This window comes from Podarcis liolepis (genome assembly GCF_965112155.1).
Source record: "Podarcis liolepis genome assembly, chromosome: 1".
Lineage (NCBI taxonomy): Eukaryota > Metazoa > Chordata > Lepidosauria > Squamata > Lacertidae > Podarcis > Podarcis liolepis.
In genome coordinates this window covers 9,674,907-9,695,768 of record NC_139554.1, presented here as the reverse complement: position 1 = coordinate 9,695,768, position 20,862 = coordinate 9,674,907, and the positions used below count along the sequence as shown (strand labels likewise).

At 48.4% G+C, this 20,862-nt stretch overlaps 1 protein-coding gene across 2 annotated transcripts in view; it reads right to left on the bottom strand.

Annotated features, from left to right (window-relative positions):
• Positions 1 to 18,749, bottom strand: part of SYT16 (synaptotagmin 16) — a 110,584-nt gene extending 91,835 nt beyond the window's left edge. The window contains exon 1 of one of the 2 annotated variants that reach the window (XM_083518505.1): positions 18,528 to 18,749. In XM_083518505.1, coding sequence (XP_083374631.1) covers positions 18,528 to 18,690 — 163 coding nt within the window. In that variant the 5' untranslated portion in view covers positions 18,691 to 18,749. The remainder of the gene's footprint in view (positions 1 to 18,527) is intronic. The other variant, XM_083518506.1, reaches the window with a different exon arrangement.
• Positions 18,750 to 20,862: the final 2,113 nt, after the last annotated feature.

Here is a 20,862-nt window from a genome sequence, read left to right as displayed (position 1 = left end):
TTTGTAATTTTGCCAACTATTTCCTCAGTCAATTTGTTTCGGAGGCATGTCCCCCAAATCGCTACAGCAGAAAACAATTCCAGAGAACAAGCTGTCCTCCCCTTGCTCAAAAATTTGATTACTATACAATGCAAAAACTGCAATTAGAGAGGAGCAGACTCCAACCGGAAAGACAAAAGGAAAACCCAAACCTTATTAAAACATTTGACTCCTTGCTGTCAAAAATGCTAACCCCCCCTGCTGTGGCAGCCCAATAATTAAGACACAATGTAGCTCAGGGGTTTTAATCAATTGTTAAGTATTCCAACAGGGGCTCACGTACAAACCCAGGATGGGAAAAAAAATAAAAAATTCAATCTGCAGTGCTTTTCAGCTTTTTATCATTATGAGCAAAGATGGAGATAGAGAGAAAGAGAGAGAGATTCCTTGTTAGAAAACAGTGCATTTAGCCCAGCTCTGGAAGGATATCCAGAGAAGTCAATAGCATTGCAGTGCTGACCCAGGTGAACTTGGGGCACAATCCACCGAGTGGTTCTGCTGCACAAGCCACAAGTGCTACTGCTACAAGTGCATCTTTTAGAATGATGCACACTGAAGACTTCTCTGGTCCAGAGGGCCTATCCAGACACAGGATTTGGTTACATCTGTTCTTAAATTTGTTACAGCTGTTTCACGGCTTTAGATCATTTTTGAAATTTTCAAATTGTGGTTTTGTTGCTATTTTCATTTGTGTTACAGAAGTGTTTGCTTCCCTGGGTTCCTCTTTGGAAGGAAAGGTAGGATGTAAATATTAATTAATTTTTTTAAAAAAAATGTCCAGTAGCATCTTAGAGACCAAGTAAGTTTGTTCTGTGTGTACGCTTTCGTGTGCATGCACACTTCTTCAGATACACGAAGCTCTACCTCTCTTTTGAATCAGAACCAGTGAAGGCGGTGAAGGTCCTGCGTGAGTGTCTGGAGGCGGTTGGAGGATGGCTGGCGGCTAACAGATTGAGGTTGAATCCTGACAAGACAGAAGTACTGTTTTTGGGGGACAGGAGGCGGGCAGGTGTGGAGGATTCCCTGGTCCTGAATGGCGTAACTGTGCCCCTGGAAGACCAGGTGCGCAGCCTGGGAGTCATTTTGGACTCACAGCTGTCCATGGAGGCACAGGTCAAATCTGTATCCAGGGCAGCTGTTTACCAGCTCCATCTGGTACGTAGGCTGAGACCCTATCTGCCTGCGGACTGCCTCGCCAGAGTGGTGCATGCTCTGGTTATCTCCCGCTTGGACTACTGCAATGCACTCTACGTGGGGCTACCTTTGAAGGTGACTCAGAAACTACAACTAATCCAGAATACGGCAGCTAGACTGGTGACTGGGGGCGGCCGCCGAGACCATATAACACCGGTCTTGAAAGACCTACATTGGCTCCCAGTACGTTTCCGAGCACAATTCAAAGTGTTGGTGCTGACCTTTAAAGCCCTAAACGGCCTCGGTCCAGTATACCTGAAGGAGCGTCTCCACCCCCATCATTCTGCCCGGACGCTGAGGTCCAGCGCCGAGGGCCTTCTGGCGGTTCCCTCCCTGCGAGAAGCAAAGCTACAGGGAACCAGGCAGAGGGCCTTCTCAGTAGTGGCGCCCGCCCTGTGGAACGCCCTTCCAGCAGATGTCAAAGCGATAAACAACTACCTGACATTCAGAAGACATCTTAAGGCAGCCCTGTTCAGGGAAGTTTTTAACGTGTGATATTTTACTGTATTTTTGGTTTTTATGGAAGCTGCCCAGAGTGGCTGGAGGACCAGCCAGATGGGCGGGGTATAAATAAATTGTTGTTATTGTTGTTGTTGTTGTTGTTGTTGTTGTTGTTGTTGTTGTTGTTGTTGTTGTTGTTGTTGTTGTTATTATTACCAGAACAAACTTAGTTGGTCTCTAAGGTGCTACTGAACAATTATTTATTTTATTTATTTATTTTGACTGCATCAGACCAACACTGCTACCTACCTGAATCTATTATTTATTTATTTATTTATTTATACATACGCCGCCCATCTGGCTGGGTTTCTCCAGCCACTCTGGGCAGCTTCCAAGAAAATACTAAAATCGTCTGTTAAACATTAAAAGCTTCCCTAAACAGGGCTTCCTTCAGATGCCTTCTAAAAGTCTAAATCACTCAATTAGTGGGGTGTCAAGGGAGGGGTAGTGCCTCTGGCGGGGGACACGTCATGCTCCTTCTGGGGTAGTTTGTCCACCTTTGGTCTCCACCCTGCGCTCAGCTCTCACCTGTGGCTCCTAGAAGCTGTCAGCATGCGACGTTTCCCTGGGAAATGGCTTTGACTGGTCAACTATGTCAGGTGAGGGGTCTTAATCAGCTGATGGGTCTCAAAGCCTCAGTGAGTAGCGACTTTCCCTGCAGGCAAAGACAGGCTCCGCTGAATTGAGCAAATGAGGCCAATGTTGGGCCCAATGGTCAAGAAGGTGTTTTCTGCATGGGCTGTAGAGGGAAGTGAGGGGCAGGTGGGGCTCATTCACCTGGGAAGGTAGTTCATCTAGGAGAGAAAAAACTGGTCCTAAACCTCAGCTGCCATGTGGGACAGGGGAAGAAAAGGCTCAGGAGTAAACCAGGAGTCAGCAAACTTTTTCAGCAGGTGGCCAGTCCACTGTCCCTCAGACCTTGTGGGGGGGGGCGGGACTATATTTTGAAAAAATAAATACAGTCATACCTCGGGTTGAAGTTGCTTCAGGTTGAGCGCTTTTGGGTTGCACTCCGCGGCGACCCGGAAGTAATGGAACGCATTACTTCTGGGTTTCGCCGCTTGCGCATGTGCAGACAGTCAAAATGACGTCATGTGCATGCACGGAAGCAGTGAATTGCGATCTGCACACGTGCAGACGCGTGGACGCAGGTTGCGTTCGCTTCAGGATGCGGACGGGGTTCTGGAACGGATCCCGTTCATATCTAGAGGTACCACTGTAAATGAATGCCTATGCCCCACAAATAACCCAGAGATGCATTTTTTTAAAAAGCACACATTCTACTCATGGAAAAACAAGCTGATTCCCGGACCGTCCGCGGGCCGGATTTAGAAGGCAATTGGGCCCTCGGGCCTTAGTTTGCCTACCCATGCCCTACAGGAGGCTTCCTCAACCTCGGCCCTCCAGATGTTTTGAGACTACAATTCCCATCATCCCTGACCACTAGTCCTGCTAGCTAGGGATCATGGGAGTTGTAGGCCAAAAACATCTGGAGGGCCGAGGTTAATGAAGCCTGCCCAACACAAATCCAGAGTGGAGTCTCTACGGCAGTCGGCTGACACCTTGTACGCCTCCTTCCGGCAACTCCTGCAGCCAAACTGGTGCCAAACATCTAGCTCTGCTTTTCTTTGGACCACATGAGGGAGATGATGCCCAGGCCTGCGGTTTGACTTCACCCCCAGAAGCACACTCCATTTGTCTCACGAGGCAGACAGATGCCAACAAAAATATGGCGGGAACAGGGCTGCAGAGCTGAAATCCTAATTATGCATGCTTGAAAGTCCCTCCTGTTGCAACAGAACAGAACTTACTTACAGGTCAGCATGGCAGGGGGCTGGGTCGTAAAACAATATTAATTCATGCAGCTCTCTGGCTACACTTGAGATAATGCTCCATTAGGCAGCTTCGAGAATGGTGAGAACGTTCAATAATTCAAGTCCTGGCTTAATTTGCCCACAGCTCTGATAAAAGATGTGCATATCCGGTGCCTTTTGGGGTTTTGCCATATGTGCGTTCATCTTTCCTTAGGGACCTGCTCTAGCCAGTCTGAAGCGAAAAAAATAAAATAAATAAAAAAGGCCAGAGAGGTTTTCAAAGCGCCACAGAGCAAAGGATGAGAAAGCAGAAACATTCCACAGGTACAAAGACACTTGGCATTCTCTTTCCTAACCCAAGATGGATTATACTTCCTGTGCCCCCCTAATTTCTAGCCACATCAACATTTTTGATGCCAAGTTCTTTTTATCTGTGAGGCGACAAAAATGACATCAGAACAGCCTGATCTTGTACAGCATCCTCTTGCGTGTCGAGGTCCCCAAGCCACCCCTCAAATAACCTACAACACACACATAAATTTTGTTTAAGGTTTTTGGCATAATTTTGGCCACAACTTTATTGAAATACAGTGGTGCCCCGCAAGACGAACGCCTCGGAAGACGAAAAACTCGCTAGACGAAGGAGTTTTTCGTTTTCTTAGCCGCTTCGCAAGACGCATTTCCCTATGGGCTTGCTTCGCAAAACGAAGCTTGCCCCGCAAGCTCCGGGGATAGCGGGGAAGCGCAGCGCGTCTTCCCCGCTGTCCCCGGACCTCTTTTGAAGCAAGGGGCAGCGGGGAGAAGATTGCTTCTCCCCGTTGCCAGCCCCGCAATCTCCGGGGACAGGGGAAGGCGCGTGCGCCTTCCCCTCTCTCCCCGGACCCCTTTTGAACCAAGGGGCGGCAACGGGGAGAAGCAATTCTCCTCGCTGCCCCTTCCCTTGCTTTAAACAGGTCCGGGGACAGAGGGGAAGGCGCGCGGCGCTTCCCCTCTGTCCCCGGACGGTCTCCATAGGAACGCATTGATTGATTTTCAATGCATTCCTATGGGAAACTGTGCTTCGCAAGACGAAAAACTCGCAAGAAGAAAAAACTTGCGGAACGAATTAATTTCGTCTTGCGAGGCACCACTGTACATAAATGCGAGTGGTTGTTTAGGCATTGGTTAAGACTATCTGTCCCCCCGCCTGGGGACCGAACTGACTTCCGGGCACCACTGAAAGCCAGTAAGGGAAAACAATATTGGGGAGAAATGGAGCTGAGGCACAGACCCTCACTTCTCCCCGCATGCTCCCCAGGGCTTGCCGGCCCTAGCCCCATTCTAGGGATTCGGACAAAAAGATGGCAAGCCCCTGGATTCCTTTAACGGAATTCCCTTTCCGCAGCAACCTTGGAGGGGCAGGCCCAGCCAATCCTAACCCCTCCTCCAACCAATTGATAACCAATGCCTAACCGCAACCTTACAAGTTGTGACGATTTGCTACGCAGTAAGCAAAAACCAAATGGCACCAGCCAATCAGCCAGATGGACAAAATTCCTACCAGGCCCCTGCCCCAATGGCAGACGACCCCATGACAGGCATAGCAAGGTCAACGCAAAACCCATAAAATTAGGGCAGGTGGGCGGGTGATCCGTTGCACACAGCGAAAGAGAAAGCTCCAAGCTGCGTTCACAAGATTTAAAACATCTGAACCCTCCCACCAAATTGCAACATAGGATTTACCCCAGTGAAATATACTCGGAGTCGAGTGTGGATTTCATGCTCTTTATTCAGCTCATAGTGGTGAGGAGGAATGGAAGTCCCCTCAAAGTATCTGCTTTATATACATTATTTATACAGTGGGCTGCACATGATTGGCTAATTCTGGAATTCTCCTGTAGGCCAATCAGGTTGTGGATTCACTTCCACCTGGAGCTGGATTGGGTGGCTCCTGCAGACCAATCATACTGCTGCATTGTTCTAGGACCAATCAGACTGCTGCATTCTGAATCCTATTGTCCTAGGACCAATCAGACTGCTGCATTTTGGATCCTATTGTTCTAGGACCAATCAGACTGCTGCCTTTTGGATCCTATTCAACTCAGTACATAACACCCAGCAACCCAGTCATCCAATCATTGCCACATGCTTCCTTAGTAATCCTGCCTGGCAACAGAGGGGTGGCCTGGTGGACCCCACGGCAACACGCGCTCTCCATGAGGGAGAACACGCTTTCTCACAGTGGCAGCCACACTGAAAATCCCGCAACCGGGAACCAGGCACAAAAGCCCTTTCCCCTCCTGCAGTTTCCAGCAACTGGTATTCAGAAGCATTTTCTGCCTCCAATAGTGGGGGTAGATAGACTGTAGCCCTCATTTGTTCAAAATGACCGGTTAGCCAAGAACAAAACCTTGGCTTCATGTCCCGGTTTGTTCGGCACAAACAAACCATGAACGCTGGTTCGCCCGGGATGAAAAGCCAGGGTTTGTTGCCACCAGCTTGAGGAACGGAGAAGTGAAACAGGGACCGTTCGACAGCATGCTACCCACACACAGTAAACCATGTGTCAGATGGCTGTTGCAGTTGCTCGAGAGTAACCAGGCAGGACTCCAACCTGTCTTTTACAGGCTTTATTTTGGTGCAAACTATTTACAGTGCAGGGGACACGGGTGGCGCTGTGGGTTAAACCACTGAGCCTAGGACTTGCCGATCAGAAGGTCAGTGGTTCGAATCCCTGCAACGGCGTGAGCTCCCGTTGCTTGGTCCCTGCTCCTGCCAACCTAGCAGTTCGAAAGCACGTCAAAGTGCAAGTAGATAAATAGGTACCACTCCGGTGGGAAGGTAAATGGCGTTTCCATGCGCTGCTCTGGTTTGCCAGAAGCGGCTTAGTCATGCTGGCCACATGACCCGGAAGCTGTACGCCGGCTCCCATCGGCCAATAAAGCGAGATGAGCGCCGCAACCCCAGGGTCGGTCACGACTGGACCAAATGGTCAGGGCTCCCTTTACCTTTTCTAGTTACAGTGCAGAGCGTCATAAGTTCATGTCTGGCTCAATCGCTAGCAGAATCCGGGAGTGGTCTTTTTTTGTACCTCCCCCAGCATAAAAGTTTCGTTACCCCCAACCGTCTCCGCCCCTCTCTGCGCCTCAGACTACTGCGCAGGATGGGCGAAGGCAAGGGCGTGCTTCCCTCCCCTCCGGCTTGCTCAGGAGCGGTGTTAAGGCTCTCCCTAGCATCCTCTGGTCCTTGCACCTCTTCCCCACTGGAGGTGGGGCTTTCCTCCTCCCCGGAAGAGAAACTGCTTCGCAAGATTTTCGGAGGCTCCCTGTAACACAACTGCCCTTCTATTTCTCGCCTCTGAGCCAATGGCAGTTCCCTGATACCATGGTTGACATTTGCCCACCCAGTGCCTTCCAGATGTTTTGGACGACATAGGAGTTGTAGTGCAAAACGTATGGAGGGCACTCGGTGGGCAAAATCTGGCTTACGGTGACATGCAAACATAGCCAATGTCAGCAGGACACCGCTGTAGCATTCTAAAGAAATAATATGCCACCTTTATTATAAAGCCAGCGCCATTTGTTCAGTCCTTAAAAAAACAAAAAACCTTCTGCTTATATGAAATCCCCAGCATTTGCAGGGTCCATGCAACCTTTTCCCAAAACTCACAATTTACTCATTTTGCCTCCTCCCAACTGCATGCACACCTCTGAACGAGTTTCTAAAGCAGCGTTTCTCAAATCTGGGTCCCTGGCTGATGTTGGACTACAACACCCATCATCCCCGTCCGCTGGTCCTGCCAGCTAGGGATGATGGGAGTTGTAGTCCAACAACATCTGGGGACCTGAGTTTGAGAAACACAGCTCTAAAGGATCACATCTGAATGTGGCGGACGGATGTTGCAGGTCAAACGTGAGAGCCCCCCCCCCCCCCAAGATCCACATAATAAATAATAATAAATTTTATTTATATCCCGCCCTCCCCAGCCGAAGCTGGGCTCAGGGCGGCTAACAACAATCAAAATAATCCAGCATTCTAAAAACATTCATTATAAAATTAATAATAATAATAAATTTTAATTTATATTTATATTTGATATTATATTTTAAATGCCACTCTCTTCCAGTCCTGTCTGCATATTGGGCAATATTTCTCCTAGGCTCGTCTCTGAGACGTCGCAAATTCAGATCATGCCACCTGAAATACTGTACTCAAAAAACCTGTGGCAGCTACAGTGTGTCACAGCATGCAGAGGGCTGCCGAAGATGAAAACAAGACATAATTGCACAACCTGCCATCTTCATAAGCAGAATGTTTCTCATTCATGCAACATTTGGATGGCACACCAGAAGGACCTAAATTGGCAACAGAAGTTGTCTCTTGCATATTTGCATATATATTCATCCAAGGCCCTGAAAGCAGAACAATTCCTGTAACTAAGCAACCACAGCCTGAGCCAAAACAGAGGAACAAAGCCATTTCAATATTTTAATTTCAGGAGAAGTAAATATCCCTCACTATTTCACTGGATAGCCTCACGAAACAACTCTCTGAGGTTCCACCTTGTGGGGGGATTTTACCCTAAGAGTGGCTTCCCCACATCCCATCACAGCTCAGCCTTACGATTAGCGCTCTTTAATCTTGGGTCTCCGGAGATTTGTCAGACTACAACACCCATCATCCCCGACGACTGGCTAAGCTGACTCAGGAAGATGGGAGTTGTAGTCCGACAACACCCAAGCCCTCAAACCCATTTGTAGCACGTGAAACCCAGTGCAAACCAACAACCAGTAATGCTGGATTTTAAGCACATATCAAGAGATTTCCATTCAAATCTCTGCTGAAAGATACAATTAAGTAGGTGGCTTTTAGGCAAGTCACTTCCCACCCACGTCCCTCCACCTCAATTCATCATTTCTAAGATGCAGCAATAGTGTTATAGGATCTCTATAGTCACAGCAGGCAGTGGCGTAGCGTGGGGGGTGCAAGGGGGGCTGGCCGCACCAGGCGCAACATCTGGGGGGGGCGCTCGCTGCCTCCGGAGTCGCCGAAGAGCCTCGGGCGCAGGCTGTAGCAGAGCCCCATGTCTCGCGGAACCGACGAGCTGTGCATGCGTCTGGGCTGAAGGCGTCCGGCAGGCAGCGGCTCTCAGCGCTCGCCGCGGTCCCCGCGCGTCAGGGCTGCGGAGGACGCGCCAGGCAGGCCCTCCTCACAGCCCCGCCTCCGCCGCTGCTGCTGCAGCTGCTGGGCCATGTTGCATTTTCCTCGCCTCTCTGCCCCCCTCCTCCTCCGGGCAAGCAGCGTCGTTTGGGCGGCAGCGCCAGCGGCAACTCGCCTCAGATCACCTGACGCGGCAGGTTAGGGGTTAGGGGGGGCGCAAATTACTTGCCTTGCCCCGGGTTAGGGGGCGCAAATTACTTGCGTTGCCCCGGGTGCTGACAACTCACGCTACGCCGCTGACAGCAGGGGCTATAACCCTCCATCGAATTGACTTCATCCCCGAAGACACATTCTTCCATTGTCTCCTGAGATGGACAGATGCCAATCAGGGTGGGTGGGCAGTGAGTCTGGATATTACAAACAGAATCTCCCCAAAGCTCATGCTTTTATCTGCAAAATGGGATTATACAGAAAACCCTGCTAAAGAGCTCAAAGCAGACTCTTTGTTAAGTTACGCCTCTGGCTAAATTTACACCGGAAGAATACGGCGTTGACTGGTTGCCCCAGAAAACAACTAGCCAAAGATCTTTCCGGATGTTGGCTAAAGGGGACAGGCCTCTCCATCCCCACCTCCCAGCTGGATTGGGAGTATAAATTGTTGTTGTTGTTGTTTAGTCATGTCTGACTCTTCGTGACCCCTGGACCAGAGCACGCCAGGCACTCCTGTCTTCCACTGCCTCCCGCAGTTTGGTCAAACTCATGCTGGTAGATTCGAGAACACTGTCCAACCATCTCGTCCTCTGTCGTCCCCTTCTCCTTGTGCCCTCCATCTTTCCCAACATCAGGGGCTTTTCCAGGGAGTCTTCTCTTCTCATGAGGTGGCCAAAGTATTGGAGCCTCAGCTTCAGGATCTGTCCTTCCAGTGAGCACTCAGGGCTGATTTCCTTCAGAATGGAGAGGTTTGATCTTCTTGCAGTCCATGGGACTCTCAAGAGTCTCCTCCAGCACCAGAATTCAAAAGCACCCATTCTTCGGCAATCAGCCTTCTTTATGGTCCAGCTCTCACTTCCATACATCACTACTGGGAAAACCATAGCTTTAACTATACGGACCTTTGTTGGCAAGGTGATGTCTCTGCTTTTTAGGCTGCTGTCTAGGTTTGTCTAGGGAGTATAAATAGCAATGCAGAAAGCTGACAGACCCTGTAAGCTCAATACTGTCTGCACTAACTGGCAGCAGCTCTCCAGAGTTCAGACAGAGGACATCCCAGCCTTTTACCTGGAGATGCTGGGGATGGAACCAAGGGCTATTTACATGCTGAGCAAATGCTCTCCTACTGAGCTGCGGCTCTTCCATACACCTGGGGACAACCCTGCCCTTGACTAGGCTCCAAAGAGAAGCAGAGGGTCGACTTGCTCTTTACACTGAATGTGATTTTCTGGCTTTTGTGGGAACCCAATGGGAGAGCGGGACGCGGGTGGCACTGTGGGTTAAACCACAGAGCCTAGGACTTGCCGATCAGAAGGTCAGCGGTTCGAAACCTCCCGACGGGGTGAGCTCCCGTTGCTCGGTCCCTGCTCCTGCCAACCTAGCAGTTCGAAAGCACCTCAAAGTGCAAGTAGATAAATAGGTACCACTCCAGCGGGAAGGTAAACCGTGTTTCCGTGCGCTGCTCTGGTTAGCCAGAAGCGGCTTAGTCATGCTGGCCACATGACCCGGAAGCTGTACACCAGCTCCCTCAGCCAATTAAGCGAGATGAGCGCCGCAACCCCAGAGTCAGTCACGACTGGACCTAATGGTCAGGGGTCCCTTTACCTTTACCTTTAACATTTCCCCCCCCTTTTCCCCCCTCCCCCAAGACTTCCCTCAGCTCCTCTCTCTGATTTCTCAGCACATGTTATTCTCTGCATGTTATAAACTTGTACATATCTATCTATCATGTTATCAACCAATAAATTTGTGTATGTTTATTCAAACCCTGCCAAGGAGTCCAGTTCATTTTGTTGTCTCTTTAGATGGTAATTTGTAAAAAGCTCCCATTCTTCCTAAAAGTCACAGTTGTCCTTGTCTTGCAGTTTGTATGTCAGTTTAGCCAGTTCTGCATAAGTCATCAATTTTTCTTGCCACTGTTCTTTCGTTGGGATTTCTTCATTCTTCCATCCTTGTGCTATCAAGACTCTTGCCGCTGTTGTAGCATACATAAATAAGTTCTTTATTTTTCTTGGCAGGTCTTGTCCTAGAATCCCTAACAGAAATGCTTCTGGGTTTTTTTTACAAATGTCATTTTAAACATTTTTTTCAGTTCATTGTGTATCATTTCCCAAAATTTTCAAACTTCTCTACGCTCCCAACCTGGGTCAGACCTTTGTTGACAACACAGCCCTTCTTTTCAGGTACAAACAGGAAGTAAACTCGCAATCTTCAGACCTGTAACAAGAGAGCCCTAAAGAAAGGAGAATTTTGAGAGGCGCTGCTTCTCACAGCATCATCCTCAGCGGTGGGAGAATCAGTTTCCTGCAGCCTTGTGTTTTCTGGATGTTTTCTACTATCCCAGCCACGTGAAGAGGCTGACAGCAACCAACACTTCCAAGAATAAAGTTTAGGGCCTGCGCGTTGACTGGGGCTGATGGGAGTTGTGCCCTCCAAGTATCTTGGACTACCAAGCTGAGAAAGGCTGCTCTAAATCACATCTACTATTTTACGGATATCACAAAACAGAGAGAGACAGACTTAATCCATAAACCACGCACCAATAGTACAGAGCGAAGGTTGCTTTTAAAGTCACCATTCAGCAGACTTGCACCCATTAAAAGTTGCCAAACATGATGGCAAGTTGGTGAACTAGGCAGAGTTAGCAAAGTTAATGAACAAACTGCGTGAAAAGGACAATAGTGACTGTGAAAAAGAATGGGAACCCTTTACAATATATATGCAGAAACAACAGAAAGAAATGGTCTCGCTGGAAGGATTTAAATAAACATTTAGAATTTTATTTACAGAGAACAGGAAGTACAACAATGTGATAACATTGTTGTTGTTTAGTCGTTTAGTCATGTGCGACTCTTCATGACCCCATGGACCAGAGCATGCCAGGCACTCCTGTCTTCCACTGCCTCCCGCAATTTGGTCAAACTCATGCTGGTAGCTTCGAGAACACCGTCCAAACATCTCGTCCTCTGTCGTCCCCTTCTCCTTGTGCCCTCCATCTTTCCCAGCATCAGGGTCTTTTCCAGGGAGTCTTCTCTTCTCATGAGGTGGCCAAAGTATTGGAGCCTCAGCTTCATGATCTGTCCTTCCGGTGAGCACTCAGGGCTGATTTCCTTCAGAATGGAGAGGTTTGATCTTCAGTGTGGTGTAGTGGTTAAGAGCGGTAGTCACGTAATCTGGGAAACCGGGTTCGTGTCTCCGCTCCTCCACATGCAGCTGCTGGGTGACCTTGGGCCAGTCACACTTCTGTGAAGTCTCTCAGCCCCACTCACCTCACAGAGTGTTTGTTGTGGGGGAGGAAGGGAAAGGAGAATGTTAGCCGCTTTGAGACTCCTGAAGGGGAGTGAAAGGCGGGATATCAAATCCAAACTCTTCTTCTTCTTCTTCTTCTTGCAGTCCATGGGACTCTCAAGAGTCTCCTCCAGCACCATAATTCAAAAGCATCAATTCTTCGGCGATCAGCCTTCTTGATGGTCCAGCTCTCACTTCCATACATCACTACTGGGAAAACCATAGCTCTAACTAGACTGGTAATATAGTAATGTATATAAGCAGCAGAATGTATCATTTGATGTAATAAACCAGAAATGGTAGTTGAGGGAAGTCAGGGGGGGGGGGAGTGGATTGGGAAATGTATGTTTAGCAATGATATTGGATATTTGTTTTGAGAAAAGAAAATCAATAAAAAAAATTTTTTTTTAAGTTGCCAAACATGAAATTATATATATTAGAGAATTGCAGAGTTGAAAGGGATTCCGATGTCCATCCAGCCTCCCAAAGGAGTCTGTTTCACTGTTGAACTGCTTTTATCACCAGAAGGTTATTCCTGACGTTCAGTCAGAATCTACTTTTTAGTAACTTAAACGGTTCAGGGCCGCAATACCTCAAGGACCGCCTCTTTCTATATGAACCTACCCTGAGATCATCTTGTGAGGCCCTTCTTCGTGTGCCTCCTCCATGAGAGATCTGGAGGGTGGCAACACGAGAACAGGGCCTTCTCTGCAGTGGCTCCCCATTTGAGAAATGGTCTCCCCAGGGAGGTTCGCCTGACACCTTCATTATACACCTTTCGGCACTAGACAAAGACATTCCTCTTTAACCAAGCCTTTGGCTAATTGACATCCAATGCCCTTTAAAAATGTGTTGGGAGGCGGTACTGGGTTGTTTTTGTTTTGACTTTGTTAATGTATTTTGTGATTTTATATTGTGATTTTATCCCGTGAACCATCCTGAGACCTGCGGGTATAGGGTGGTATAAAAATGGAATTAATTAGTTAATAATAATAATATTTATTTATTTATACCCCGCCCATCTGGCTGGGTTTCCCCAGCCACTCTGGGCAGCTCCCAACAGAACATTAAAAACATGATAAAACATCAAACATTAAAAACTTCTCTAAACAAGGCTGCCTTCAACATTTATACGTCTCTCTCTCTCTCTCTCTCTCTCTCTCTCTGTGTGTGTGTGTGTGTGTGTGTTACACACTTATGCAAACACACACATTTAGCAAGCCAATTCAGATTATCATTCCAGGCTTTACAAGCCCAATTTACATTAACCAACATCAAAGCCAGAATTTCCTATGAATTTGCTGAACTAAATTTTAAGAAAAGGGATACAAAAAAGGGAGGCGTGAGGAAGTCAGGAAAATAAGTTAACTAAAGAGAAATTTAAAAAGAGGGAGTTTTGTTTTCTTTTTTATGTGCTTCCCCCCTTTTTTTCCTGTCTTTTTTGTGTTTAATGTTTGTATTTTTGTATTTTGTAACTTTGTATTTTTCTGTTTTTGTATTCTTTTGAATCTCCTTATTGATAAAACCTAATAAAATATTATTAAAAAAAAAACCAAAGCCAGAATTTCCAGTGTGCATGGCTTTCATCCGGGGGCCGAATCACCTTCTATCACCGCCCATGGACGGTCTGGGAATCAGAGCATTTTTACATGAGTAGAATGTGTCCTTTTATTTAAAATGCATCTCTGGGTTATTTGTGGGGCATAGGAATTCGTTCATTTCCCCCAAAAATATAGTCTGGCCCACCACAAGGTCTAAGGGACAGTGGACTGCCCCCCTGCTGTTCCATCTCCACTGCCGGATGTCATTTGCCCGCTAGTGGCAGTTGCTGGGAATCACAGGGGGGCAGAATGTTCTTGGGCTCGGGTCCAGCTTGTGTGCTCCCCATGGAGACATCTGGTCAGCCACTGTGACAACAGGATGCTGGACTAGACGCCCCTTGCCTGATTCAGCACAGGATCTTCCTATGTTCTTATGACTTTACACAAGCCTATGGCTTCGCGCTGAACCCAGCATTTGTCAGGAGGAGAGGGATGCTTGTGGATCCTGGAATGGTTTTCCAGACTAGGCCATAACATTCTGGAAACGGTTTGTGTTAGAAATTGTATTCAGAGGCAGGCAGGCATTTCCGTTTTTTGATGAACGGGTCCTCGCATCTAAGTCGCATCTAAGTCAGTTTAGAAACAGGACAGACTGCTATTACAGAAAGCACACAGCATAATTTAAATTGCAACCCATGGGACGGCCTTGACATCAGGAATGAAAACAATATTAGAACATAAAAAGCTGATCCAAAAATTATTAGCTGCAGCAAAATTATTAGCTGCAGCTAGCTGTAGCACCAAAAACAATAAGGTCAGGACCCCCTAAAGGTAAAGGGACCCCAGACTGTTAAGTCCAGTCGTGGACAACTCTGGGGTTGCGGCGCTCATCTCGCTCTATAGGCCAAGGGAGCTGGTGTACAGCTTCCGGGTCATGTGGCCAGTATGATTAAGCCACTTCTGGTGAACCAGAGCAGCGCACAGAAACGCCGTTTACCTTCCTGCCAGAGTGGTACCTATTTATCTACTTGCACTTTGACATGCTTTCGAACTGCTAGGTTGGCAGGAGCAGCGACCGAGCAACCGGCGCTCACCCCGTCGCGGGGATTCGAACCGCCGACCTTCTGATCGGCAAGCCCTAGGCTCTGTGGTTTAGACCACAGCGCCACCTGTGCCCCTCAGGACCCCCTACTGCACATAAATACACTCAGCATGGGATGCAATGATTATGAATTAAAAATTTCCAAAATATTCAGACACAGGCAGATTAGGAGTAAGACGAGACCACAGCCTGTTTAGCCTAACTCTGGCTTGTTTGCTTATACAAACCCAACCAAGCTCCCTAAACGATGGTCAGTTTGCAGCCGGCAGACCATAATCTGAAACCACAAGTGAATCTTGGCTTGCAATAACTGCCGTATGTAATTACATCTGAACACCCATTTCTGGCTTAATTCAAGTGTGCTGTGCCACGCTGCCCCCTTGGCCTGCCTGGCTACCAAGATGCAAGGGCTCAAAAAACAGTGAAATGGCTCGTGCTGCCAAGAGAATTTTGCCAGGGCTTTTGCAGAACTCTCTGCCCCACCCACTTCCACAACCCCCACCCCACCCTCCAGTGGCAACAGGGGCCTTTCCCCGTATCTAAAGGATAGTAAAAACCCTTCACAAGCTGTAGCAAGGGGTTCAGATGTGTGCATTGACTCGGCCAAAGGAGGGCAGTTCTCCTGCACATAAGCCACAGCTCAGTGGTTGTCTTGGGCTGGCTGGATGCAGAGGGGGTGGGGGGAGGCACCAGCTGGGGAACCCCCAGGGCAAGAAGGCTCAGAACCCGGGGGTTGGTGGTGGGGTGGTGGTGAGTGGTCAGAGGGAGAAGAGGGGGAAGACTGGGAGGTGGAGGCGTCGGAAGCTGAAGAGGCAACAGGGCTTAGTGAGCAGGAAGAGGCTGAGGCAGAGAGCAGTGCAGAATCGGAGGCAGAAGCTGAAGCAGGAGAGGAGGGAGGCCAAGAGGCAGAGATAAGTCAGGCTGCTGAAGAGGGCAGGTTGCCTCCCGCTCCTGCTACAGCAAGCTCCCCTCCTCCCTGGTCTTCCAGGACCAGGAGAGACATGATGAAGGAGCAAAGGCAGTCTCAGATTGCTTGGGAAGGACCCCCAAGAGGAGGAGCCTTAGGCAGCTGCCCATAGCTGTCAACATTTCCCTTTTTTTAAGGGAAATTCCCTTATTCCGAATAGGATTCCTCGCAAGAAAAGGGAAAAGGTGACAGCTATGCAGCTGCCTCACAGGGGAAAGACCTACCAAAGCATCACTGTTGTGCTCATTAGGCCTGGCGCTCCTGAGCTGATCTTGTTTCTTCTAATAAAGAGTTAACTTCACTAACTCCATGTGATTTATGGCTGGCTCGCTCCTGACAGTGGTGGAGCATTTGCCTTGCATGCTGAGGGTCCCAGGTTCAATTCTAGCCCATCTCTGGGTGTGGCTGGGGAGCACCCTGCCTGAAACCCTAGAGAACATCTCCCTGGAGGTATACAAGTTAAAATTGAAATGAAATGAATGTGGTCATGTTCACTAGGATCTGACTGCCGCCACTTCTGCTTTCATAGAAACAAAAAATGGATTAAGAGTCGGCGGCAAATTTTCATATCTAACGAAGCAAATCAGATCAGGGTCTGTTCAGTGCCTGCATGAGAAGCCTATGTGTGGTGGAATAATCATCATCATCATCATCATCATCATAATCATAATTTATACCCCGCCCATCTGGCTGGGTTTCCCCAGCCACTCTGGGAGGCTTCCAACTGAATATTAAAAACAATACAGCATTAGACATTAAAAACGTCCCTAAACAGGGCCACCTTCAGTTGTCTTTTAAAAGTAAAATAGTTGTTTATTGCCATGACATCTGCTGGGAGGGCCTTCCACAGGGCAGGCGCCACTTCCGAGAAGGCCCTCTGCCTGGTTCCCTGTAAATGGTCTATAAATGCCTTATAAATGCCATAAACAAAGTCAACTTGTCTTGGGTGACCCAACTTCGTTAGATAAATAGAAGCACAAAATTGTAGATTTGGGAGGGATTCCAGGGATCACCTAGTTCAACCAGCTACAATGTAGGAAATAATAGACTCACAGATTTGTAGAGTTGGAAGAGACCATGAGGGTCATCTAGTCTAACGCTGTGCAATGCAAGAATATTTTGCCCAACATGGGGCTTGAACCCACAACCGTGAGATTAAGAGTCTCGTGCTCTACTGACTGAGTTATCTATGGTGACAGCTAGACAGATGATCACCCAACCTCTGTTTCAAAAAAAACCTCCAGTGAAGGCGAGTCCACCTTCTGATGCAGCTTCCACTGTCAAACAGCACCTCCTCTCAGAAAGTTCTTCCTAATGTTTAGTTGCAATCGTATTTCTTGCAACTTGAAGCTATTGGTTCAGGTCCTACCCCCTGGAGCAGAAGAAAACAAACTTGCTCCATCTTCCATGTGACGGCCCTTCAGATATTTGAAAAAGGCTAGCCTATCTCCTCTCAGTCTCCTCTTTTCCAGGCTAAACATACCCAGCTCCTTCAACCATTCCTCATAAGGCTTGGTTTCCAGACCCCTGATCATCTTAGCCACCCTCTTCTGCACACCTTCCAGCTTGTCAACATCCTTCTTAAACTGTGGAGCCCAGAACTGGACACAGTATTACAGGTGTGGTTTGACCAAGGCATAATAGGGCGGTACTATTACATCCCTATACAAACACGAAACTGACCGACACAAAGTAGCTACAGGGTAACAAATGCAATTCTTCCACCACCACAAAAAGGGACACACATCCAAAGGGACTTCTATTCCATCTTAGTGGCTGCAGCCACACACAGCCAGCTGTGCAGCTATTTTGGACGAAAAGAAGTTGGGGTTTTAAGCAAAGCTGTTGCACTGTGGCCAGCTCCTGTTCAGGGTCCAAGCTGGCCAGCCAGCCAGCCATGATGTCCCAATTCCAGGAGATCCCATTCGCCTCCTCCAGTTTTCCTTTTTCTCCCCCCAACAAACCAACCAACATACTCTGTCCCCACTGGGGTTTTGTAGAGGGCTTCTCTATTATGTTCTCTTTCTGCCCCCCTTAAAGATGTGCTGCAGCTATCCAAATCTCAGAGGTCCCCTGATCAGATCAATGCCTCCCTCTTGGTCATAACTGTTGACCTCTTAGCTACGCAAGGCTCCAATACATAAAGTACTTTGTGTGCGTCTTTAAAGTATATGAATAACCCAATACAAGATGCACAAAACCCTGGGGGGGGGGCACTGCCTCGCCCCAGATCCTTGCAGTCACACCCCCAGCCCATGGCCCCATAAACCTCGGCATGGCACATATTATGCCAGAGCCCCACACAGCAACATAGGGGATAAGGATTTGGAATGTGGGGGGGGGGGCGTTGCCTAAAGCCTCTGGATTCAGCTGCAGCCCCCAGCCCGGCCCGAGAGCTCCTCGAGGAAGGCTCCCGATGCAGCAACGGAAGCAGCCCCGCTCGGCTCACTGCAGAGAGGCGCAGGCAACGGGGAAGAGGGCAGGAGGCGAGAGCGACGGCTCAGGTGGGCCTCGCAGCGAAGCCAGCAGGAGAGGATGGAGAAGGAGGAGGAAGGTTCCGCGGAAGCGCGCGAGGCTCGTGCATCTCGCAAGGAAAGTGGAGGAGGGGGAGATCACAGAGAGACCCGCACGTCTAGCAAGGGAGCAGGGATCCCGCGTCCAAGCCTGCAAAAACAAGAGCCGCCGCTCCCCCCCCCCCCCGTTTTGCAGGGACCCCCCAGGAGCGCACTTACTGTCGGTCGCCATCCTCGCAGCTGCCAGCAAGAGATGCTCGCTTTGGCAAGCGGGCGGCGGCCCCTCCTGGGCCTCGCGGTCTTCCACCTTGCAGCGGCTGCCTGGCTGTCCGTCGGGCCGGAGGGCGGAGAGGCAGCCGCTTCCTTCGGCCGGTACCTGCATGCAGCGCGCGTCCCAGGCGAAGAAGGAAGGGCGCACGGGCGCCTTTACGCACGCGCCGCGCCGCGCAGCCCCGGGGTGGGGGCGCCTCCGGCACGGGCGCCTCGCTGCGGACGGCCAGAGGCTTCGGGGGAACGAGGGCTGCTGCCTCAGAGCCATGAGTCTCCCTACGCGAGAGCGCCTCTGAGGGTGTGCAGAGTGCGCCGCGGCTAAGGCACAAAGACGCACGCCTTGGGCAGGGGTGGCCGCCAACTTGGACGGCTTGGGGCTACTACTAGTCATTATGGCTATGGTGCTGCGTCTCTGCAGCTGGAGGCAGTGATGATTTTGTTTGTTTGTTTTTTTATAAATATTTTATTAAGTTTTCACAATAAAAAAGCATACAAAGACAAAGAAAATACAAAATCACAAAAAACAATACAATACAAAAATACAAACATTAAACACATCAAAAGAAATAGAAAAAAGAGATAAAAACACATATAATAACAAAAAACAAAGATTCCCTCTTTCTTAATTTCTCATCTTCAATTAACTTATTTTCCCGACTTCCTCACATCTCCCATTCTTTTATCCCTTTTTTGAAAATTAATTCAGCAAATTCATGTCCAATTAATTTATCTGTTATTAATCCAATCTTACATTTTACTTTGTTGCTAAAGCCCCTGCGATTCATTTCAATGTCCTCAACATTCAAAGACTTTACAGTATTTCTGCAAATAAATTTTAAATTTCTTCCAATCTTCCTCCACCGACTCCTCTCCCTGGTCTCGGATTCTGCCAGTCATTTCCGCCATCTCCATATAGTCCATTAGTTGCATCTGCCAATCTTCCAAGGTGGGTAGATCTTGTGTCTTGGAGGAAGTGATGATTTTGGGTACCAGTTGTTGGAAACCAGGCGTGTGGCTCTTGGGCTCATGGTCTGTATCCCTGGTTTCTTGTTGCACCTGGTTGGGCACTGTGACCCAGAAGGTTATTCTCATGCTCTTATTTCTGAAATCAGGCAGGGACATGGAGCCGGCCTAAATAGTTTGAATAGGATTTTGAATTAAACGTGCAATTAATTCATAGAACTGCAGAGATGGAAGGGATCGCTAGGATAATCTAGAGTGCTGTTTCCCAAACTTGGGTCTCCAGCTGTTTTCGGACTACAACTCCCACCAGCCCTAGCTAGTAGGACCAGTAGTCGGGGATGATGGGAACTGTAGTCCAAAAACGGCTGGAGACCCAGGTTTAGGAACCACTGAAGTCCAACGCCCTACAATGCAGAAATATTCTGCCCAACATGGGGCCCTGGGTGTAGCCAAGGGGGCAACTGCCCCCCATCAAGTAAATCGATAAAAATACTTAACAGAGGTTCTGCCCCCCCCTTCCCAAAATGAAGCCTGCCCTCCCACAGGATTGGGAGGGGCAGAACAGTTATCTGTGATGCAATTGGTCAGTTTTTATTTGCTTCATTTAGTGAGGGGAGCAGCTGCACCCCCTGGCTACTTCCATGCATGGAGCTTGCTTGAACCCTTGAGATTGAGAGTCTCATGCTCTACCGACGGAACTATCCCAGCCTATATTAGCTTTGAATTTCATTGTGTTGCCACCTTCCTTAGTGGATTGTGTAAGCCACTACCGTGAGCAATGCTTTGTATTTTTTTTAAGATATTTATTAAATTTTCACAAATTATAAAATCAAACACAATACAAACACACACACACAAAGACAAACAAATATAATCTCGAATCCTTATTCTCTTAAGACTTACTTCACCGACCTCCTCATACCTCCCCTTTCTGCATTCCAATTTCAAATATTTAGTTCAGCAAATCCTCACCCTTAATTTAATCTAATTGTAATCCTTTCTTTTCCTTTAACCTAATCTTTACAGCTGTAATCGGCTTACTTCTATAGCCGCAACATTTTAACACTCATTAATTTTACAATGTCTCTTAAGATAAATCTTAAATTTCTTCCAATCTTCTTCCGCCGTCTCTTTTCCCTGATCCCGGATTCTGCCAGTCATTTCAGCCAGTCCCATGTAGTCCATCACCTTCATCTGCCATTCTTCCAGAGTGGGTAGATCTCGTGAGCAATGCTTTGTATGAGGTGGGGGGCTCTGAAGAGGAGCTTATGAAACCAAGGGGGCAGGGGCGCAAACACTTTTGGGATCTAGACCACCTGTC